The 7753-nt window shown below is 33.3% G+C and overlaps 1 protein-coding gene across 2 annotated transcripts in view; it reads right to left on the bottom strand.

Moving 5' to 3' along the window:
- Positions 1 to 2560: 2560 nt before the first annotated feature.
- The window catches only part of PLEKHS1 (pleckstrin homology domain containing S1), a 32086-nt gene continuing 26893 nt past the window's right edge, over positions 2561 to 7753 (bottom strand). For both annotated transcript variants that reach the window (XM_034440161.3, XM_034440160.3), the window contains 3 exons: positions 6218 to 6353; positions 5183 to 5268; positions 2561 to 3110 (listed from right to left, as the gene is read on the bottom strand). In XM_034440161.3, the coding sequence (XP_034296052.2) occupies positions 5200 to 5268; positions 6218 to 6353 (205 nt within the window). In that variant the 3' untranslated portion in view covers positions 2561 to 3110; positions 5183 to 5199. The remainder of the gene's footprint in view (positions 3111 to 5182; positions 5269 to 6217; positions 6354 to 7753) is intronic.

Genomic DNA, 7753 nt, shown 5'->3' with positions numbered 1-7753 from the left:
ACAAAACAAAAATATCCCTTGAAGGCAGTTTATAAGGGTTTCTGAAAATGCCTTCATGGTTGAAAAGCTTCAATAAATGGTATTGAAAAATCACTTATGATTCAGCAAATGCACCTGAAAAGCCTTTTCTATTGTACATGCTTTGATCTTTTGTTTGTATACACTGTCATCTTTTTATCGTCCATGATGAATACCTAGGCATGAACAAATATTTTCCACTCTTGTGAACAACTTCATTCCTTTTACATGAGTGGCACTATCACTATGTTGATAGAGCGGCTCTAAAATAAGTACTTACGTAAAGCAAAATACAGGAAAATATTACGTCTCTCTACTTGCTTCCAGCAAATTCCTTACAGAATCCTACAAATCTCTCAGCAGAAAGGATTCGTTTGGCTTCCCCAAAGATAACATAGAAAGTGAATTTTGAACGATCACTTTCCAGAAATGATATTAAAAGTTAATTTAGATGTCAAATCAATTTTATTTTCTAATTTTATTTTAATCATTTGACATGATGAACAACTTGGATTTTTTAAAAAAATGAAGTGATGAATAAGGAGAGGTTTTTTTTTGTATTAGATATAATTATGGAATGTTTTGCTTGCTTGCTTGTAAAAGAGGAATGAATAGTGTCTTGATTTACATTCTAAACATATAGGAAGCACAGCTGCTTTCTAGTCCATTGTTGGTTTCTTGAGTTAACCCCCTAATAACACTGATATTAAAGCGGGGAGGCATTAGCAGTTTCAGAGGAGCAATTCTGGAGGACAGTTTGTGGCAGCCATGCATTCATAGAAATGACAAAACAAAACTATTTTTCATTCTGTTATTAATGAAACAATTGAAACAATTATCACACTGGTAGAGTATAAGATATGAAGCAGAGATAACAAAAGATATTTTGAAGGAGAACAAAAGCAGCTGGTGAAAGACGACTTGGGGAGAAGGAAGTCATGATCTAATGTGTGTTTATAATTAAATCTGCAACTCCTCATATTTCTAAGCAGGAGGGATTTGAAAAAAGATGACTGGTGCAACAGTTAAATAAAAATGAGGCTTAATTAGTTAGGAAGATGTCAGGATGGAACATTTGCCAAGCGACAGAACAAAACAATTTCTGACATTTACATTCCTAATTAGCAGATGTTAATAATATCTTCCACTAAACTGCATTTCACTTAGGATGCATCCAAATTCAGACAATTTTTAACTAAAAAGTTGAAACAATCCCATGTATAGGAATATAAATTCACACACAGAGAAAGCCACATCCCCCCGCAAGAATAGGTTCAAACAATGATAGCGATATACTTCAACGATCATAAACAGCATGTCACTAAAATTTAGCTGCTATGAAATTACAGTTATTGCCCTCCTATTCCTAGGGTGTGAATGTAACCACTCTGTGAAGATGGTTCATCTTTGACCTGATTTAAAACAGCATTTTTATAAATGTGTGTTAAAATACAGTCCTCCTAGATGTTATTAACAGACTTTTGAACCAACATCATGTGAGAGACCGCATCGCAGCAGTCCAAATTGGAGGTGACAATAATCACCCCTTTGTGGGGGAATTGAATAGAATAGAATAGAATAACAGATGGAAAGGACCTTGGAGGTCTTCAAGTCCAACCCCCTGTTTAGCAGGAAACCCTGTACCATTTCAGACAAATGGTTGTTCAATCTCTTCTTAAAAACTTCCAGTACTGGAGCATTCACAACTTCTGGAGGCAAGTTGTTCCACTGATTAATTGTTCTAACCGTCAGGAAATTTCTTCTTAGTTGTAGGTTGTTTCCATCCATTGCTTCTTGTCCTGCCCTAGGTGCTTTGGAGAATAGCTTGACTCCTTCTTTGTGGCTTAACTCCATTTTCTTTGTGGCAATCCCATTCAGGATCACACTTGGTGAATTTCCAAAACTAAGGCATTCATTATAGCCACCTATATTGTTAAAGATAATCCAAAACCTGTGATATTTTTCTACTTATCACTGAAACTGATGGTTGTTTTTAACATCCATGCTTCTCTTCTTAACCATTTCCTACTCCCAAGTCAGTTTTCATACTTTTGGTGGTAGACTGTGCTGTGATTGCTATTGACACTGCCTTCTCCTTAGTCTGCTGATCTCAAAGTTAACATAGCAGAAATCTCACACAATTTTAAAATAAAATGTACTTTGACATAATCTTGGCAAGCCATCAGATGTTCTTGGGACATGCAGTTCATGTGGACACAGATACTTCTGTCCCTGTTTCAGGATCCACACTGATCACAAAGTCAGTGTATGATTGAATTTAGCTATATCTCATAGTTCTAAATATGCATTACTAATAGAGCTCTGCTATACTAATTTGACCGAATTGTTAATGAAGTGCCTTCTGGTTTGTAGAATCCAAATTTTGTCAGATTAATACTTGGAATGCCATGTGTCAATTTGTCTGTTATTTTCTCCTGAACATCTCTGGCTATAATGAAGCAATGCTCATCCTAAAGCATAGCTTACAAATTTGGGAAAAACAGTAAAAAGGAACATGAAGAATGACAAAATTATCTGTGGATTTATATTTCTTTTTAAAAATAAATTTTATTGTGTTTATAAACGGTATAAATAATGACATGTGAGAACAAAACTTTTAATTCTAGAAGAAAGTAAACAGTAAAAATAAGGGAAAGCCATTGTACAACATACACTGTAGAATTAACCTTGCATATGTTTCTCTGATATAAAACTGATATTATATCTGTACACATGGTTACAGTTCAGTTTTTAAACCATGAATTAATCCTATACCATATCAAGCATACTTGATCTTATTCTTATCTTTTGATCAACACAAAACCAATTCAAATGCCAAGAACCATCATATTTCATTGCAACACTGGAGACACATGACATACTGTATATAATGACCGTTTGGGCAGCAGTCTTAGGCACAATTTACCTAAAGATCATTATAAATTAAAATAATTCCAGATTTTTAGAATATAATTAATAATACATGGAGATCTTTTAACCTTAATTTTATTACAAGAACCTCTTACAAGAACGTTTATCTGCAACATAAAAAGGTAAACTTTTCTGAAGCTCTGTTGAAGTATCCAATATACCTGAAAAAGAATTAGGTGAATTAAATGACACACTTAACATTTCTTAGTATTCAAGACCATCAATTTTGCAATATGGACTATTCAAGTTCCTTATTCAGTATGTTTTTGCATATTGTCTAAATTTATGTCTTTAATATTTTAAAAGTTTGTATTGTATTATTGTTTTTGTTTTTATAAAAGCTTCAATACACTTACTCATTCTTAATATCAGACACTGCTAAGGTATCATGTTCAAACAAGGAACATAACAAATATGTTAGCTGTTCATATTCCACCTAGTTAATTGTATTATTTTAATAATTTTTCAAAAGTCCCCAAATGTTTTTTAACTGTTTAAAAGTTATTTTCTTCAAAATATTTTTCCTGTATTTTTTAAACAAGTATTGTTATATTAATTTCTTATCAGAACCAACATGGAATTTTAATGTTTTTTCCAGTAAAATCCAAATATATCTGACTATCTTGAATGACGGAAATTGATTTTTGTTTGAACCTAATTTAATACAATTAAATAAAATCTGTGATTATTTTATTTTGGAGAAGAAACACTTCGTTAAGTAGGATCACTCTTGTTATAGGAAATGTCAGCAAAAAAAAAAAAACATTTTAATCCTTGATTGTTTTTAAACTCTACTGAATTTAATGGCACAATCAAAGATAAATTTAATTTAGTACCACAGCCTAGTATTATTGAGAACCAACTTTCTATTTTAAAATGGATGTTGATATGTACCGTTTCCCTGAAAATAAGACATCCCCTGATAATAAGCCTAACTGTATGCGCCAAATAAGTCACCCCCCAAAAATAAGCCCTCCCCGAAAATATTTAAATGCAGAGCTGGAAATCAGGTAAGACGGCAAGAGGAGCCCCATCTTGTTCCACACGCCCCAAAATAATAAGACCTCCCCGAAAATAAGCCCAAGCACTTATTTCGGGGTTCAAAAAAATATAAGACAGGGTTTTATTTTCGGGGAAACACGGTATCAGATTTGCTATAGTTTATATTATATTTAGTCCCTATCATAGATTGTGCTGAATGTCTCAGCAGCTACTGTATGTTCTTCATTTAAACTTTGGTAAGATATCCTATTGTTCATCAATGCTATTTTGACTGCTATTAGTTATTAGAAACTCAGTTAATTATTAAAATATAAGTAGAAATGATAACTATATATATAAAATACTGATTTCCCTAATGTTCAGCTGCAAATTCTTTCACTTTCCATTCATTTTATTTCATTGATTTGTAATAACCAGGATCATCATTTCATTCACAAAGATAGCAGGATACCTAAAGACCTGATATATATATGCATATTCTTTCTAGCCAGGTTTTACCTACGTAAGCTAGAATTCTAGCTAGAAAGCTAGAATTCTAGCTTTTATGTGCATATTCTAGAAAGAATATGCACATAAAAGCCTACAAAAAAGAAAAAGCTTATATATATATATATATATAAGCAAGTCTCTTTAAATTATCAAACAGAAATAAGATGGAAGAACCTCAGTAAGAGAAAAATGAGAAAGGAATCTAAGAACATTATGGTCCAGTTTTATATAACAAAGTGAAATGATTGAACAGTTTTGACACCTGTAACTTTTAGTGTCTATAATCAGAAGAAATAAAGGTAAAAAAAGATGAATCCTTCCTACATGTTTATAATCAAATAATGGTGGTTTGGGAAGCTACATCCATGAGATTAGAGCAAAACCATATCTTCCCAAATTTGTTTCTGTTTTTATTTTTTCAGTTCCCTGCAAATCTTCATACAGTTAACTTCTTGTTATTATGCTAAGTTGGGAAAATTATGTAATATTTAACCTGGCTCTATTATTTGTTTAATCATTTAAAATATTGTCACCGAAAACAATGAACTGAGAAGAAGAATGAACTTGCAGAGATCGACTTGGCAGATGGGTGAACTGAACAATTGTCACTGAACTCATCTTTTCATTGATTTCCTTCTACAGATAGGATAACAAGCCAGTGAAACCATAACAAAGAAAATATGATTGTGCCCTGGCTGATTGCTAAGTACATAAAAAAGATATAGTCTTATGATATACTTACACTGTTCTTTCATGCCATTATGGACACTTGCATCCTGGAGCATGCAAAATCTCTGAATTTGGGACTCGATTTATTGTCAGTTTTACCTTGGGGGCGAAAAAAGTAAGAATGGTGTTAAAAAAAGTAAGAATTCTAGTGTTATATCTTACAGTTTATCTTGTACTTTTGGGGTAAGATAATAAACAATTTTTCAGATCCAATCAGCATGCATTTCTATAATAAACACTGGAGATGAGAAATGTATACAATTCTGATGATTTAAGCCTGCAACAGCAATGAATTTTCTTGCCAGACAGTTTTATGAAGTTGTGTATCATTAGCATCTTGATGGAGTCCATGAAAAATATATTGGCAACAAAGTCCTGAAATGAATAATTTCAGCAAGTATTTCAATGTTAAGACACAGAAAAGTAGATGAAAAAGCCAGGAATTACCACTGCCCTAACAATGGGTTTAATTCTCTATCAGAGTGATTTTAAAATGGTGATAAATTTAACGTACAACTTGTGGGATGACGGGAGATAGAAAGGAATGTTAGCTTGTTTCTTGCTACAAACAGAAACAAATTGTAGGCCAGCCCTGCGTCTAGAGATTTATTTCTAGTTTTAAAAAACAACAAATTTCAGTTTGCTGATCCTCCTCACCAGGAGTTAGAATATTCTGGATATTTCACATAACCAGTTTATGTGTTGTTGCTGATAATAGTGGTGGTATTTAAAAAGATTTAAGTTATTGAAAGGAACTAGTTTGACAAAAAAAGAAACCCTTTTAGTTTTTACTATGCTTGTTCATTGTCACTTTATTTCTAAGATCAGGCTTAAATTTAAAAGGGACCCTATGGCTAATGAAACCAAGCTGGGGAGGTGAATGGGGAGAGATGGGTGATACTTGATCATTTACCATCTGGCTTGATATTTTTAATTGTGGATTAGCAATTTATAAGTGGATAGATTGGGCAAAATATCTAATGATAATTTTGCATAAAAATCTTTTTATTGCTTAGGGCTAAGCTTTACATCAATTGCTATTTCTTACCTCCTTTCTTGTGGATCTACTTATGAACCAAAAGATTTCATCCATATCTTTGATTTGCAAGTCATTCACAGCCACTATATAATCTCCTTGATGAAATATGCATCCTAAACGATATGGGTCTTTCCACTGAGAAATGCTGCAGTAAATTAGAGAAGGGACAAACATCAGACATTTTAGATTTCTTATTAACCTGATCTGGAAATGAACAGAGAAAATCACTTTAGACCACAGTTTTAAGGGTGCATTCCTTTACTGTTGGCAATTTTTGCTGAAGTTGGTGGGATCTGATCATGTTGAATTTTCATTGCCCAGCACATCTGTCAGGCTGGCATTAAAAACGTTAGAAAATTGAATGATTCTGAGAACTGTTTATTTATTAGGACCAGGAAGAGCAATTAATTAAAAGTAAAATTGTCTGAAACTGAGGAGTGGAAGGCTATTACTATATTAAAATATTCCACACCAAGCTATTATACAGTCATATACCAACCCTATTGTGATCTTAATATCTTGCAGGACACTATACTTCAATAGGTTCCAAAAATTAGCAGCAGAAAAGAGAACTTGATGCTCAATGAATGAACTGGGAGCAGCATTTGCTTTTGTGCGTGTGTGTACGCGCGCGCATGTATGTGCGTGCACAGGTGTGTGTGTGTGTATGCGTTATTAAGAGAAGTCAGTCCAAGAACAAACAGAAGATCTATTATGCAAAGATTTAAAATGATTATGGACCCAGAAGTTGATTTCTATTTTATATCAATTAATTAATTAAAAAATCAGACATACCTTTCTGAATTACTATAAAGAGTATCAGGTATTAAACCTCATATTAACTCTATGAGATAGACCAAGTTATGAAACATGTTCCTCAAGAAATACTTAAATTCTACTATATTGATAGAGGCCAGGTTAAATGCTGGCTGGGGGAATTCTGGGAATTGAAGTCCATGTACTGTAAGTTCCTGAGGCTGAGAAATAGTGATTGAAGGTCTGATAGTGTTTTTCCTTTCCTAGTTTTTATATCCAAGAAAGTCAATGCAGGGTCACTTTCGATTTCTTTATAACAACTTCCTTTTTCTGTTCTTAATACATGTTATTCTACCACAATCCTAATGGAGAGCTTTGGATATTATTAATCTCCTTTCCATTTTATTTTTTGGATCCTTCCTCCTTTTGCCAGTCCCTGATATGATGGGCCAGTGATTGATACTGATAGGGCTCTTTGCCTGTCAACACCACAAAGTGGGTGGGAAAAGGGATATTCTTCAATGTCCAAGCCTTCAATATGAAACATACAATTTCCCATTTGGTTTGAAAAGAAAAGAAAATAGATAAAACATGTGATACTAGAAGCTAGCCATTTTGTTTGTAGCTAATCAAATTTCCTATTTATTTTGTTATTCACTGATATCTGAAAGTGGCTGCTAGACTGATGGCAGACTCCACCACCACCACCACCACTCTGCTCTGCTCTCCATCCGTCCATCTTTTTTGTTATCATATTGATGCATTCTTGTGTGCTTTTCCATTGCTTAT

Source organism: Pantherophis guttatus, chromosome 6 (genome assembly GCF_059756535.1).
Source record: "Pantherophis guttatus breed Tessera chromosome 6, ASM5975653v1, whole genome shotgun sequence".
NCBI lineage: Eukaryota > Metazoa > Chordata > Lepidosauria > Squamata > Colubridae > Pantherophis > Pantherophis guttatus.
The sequence above is the reverse complement of the archived record's forward strand: the minus strand, read 5'-3'. Positions and strand labels throughout refer to the sequence as shown.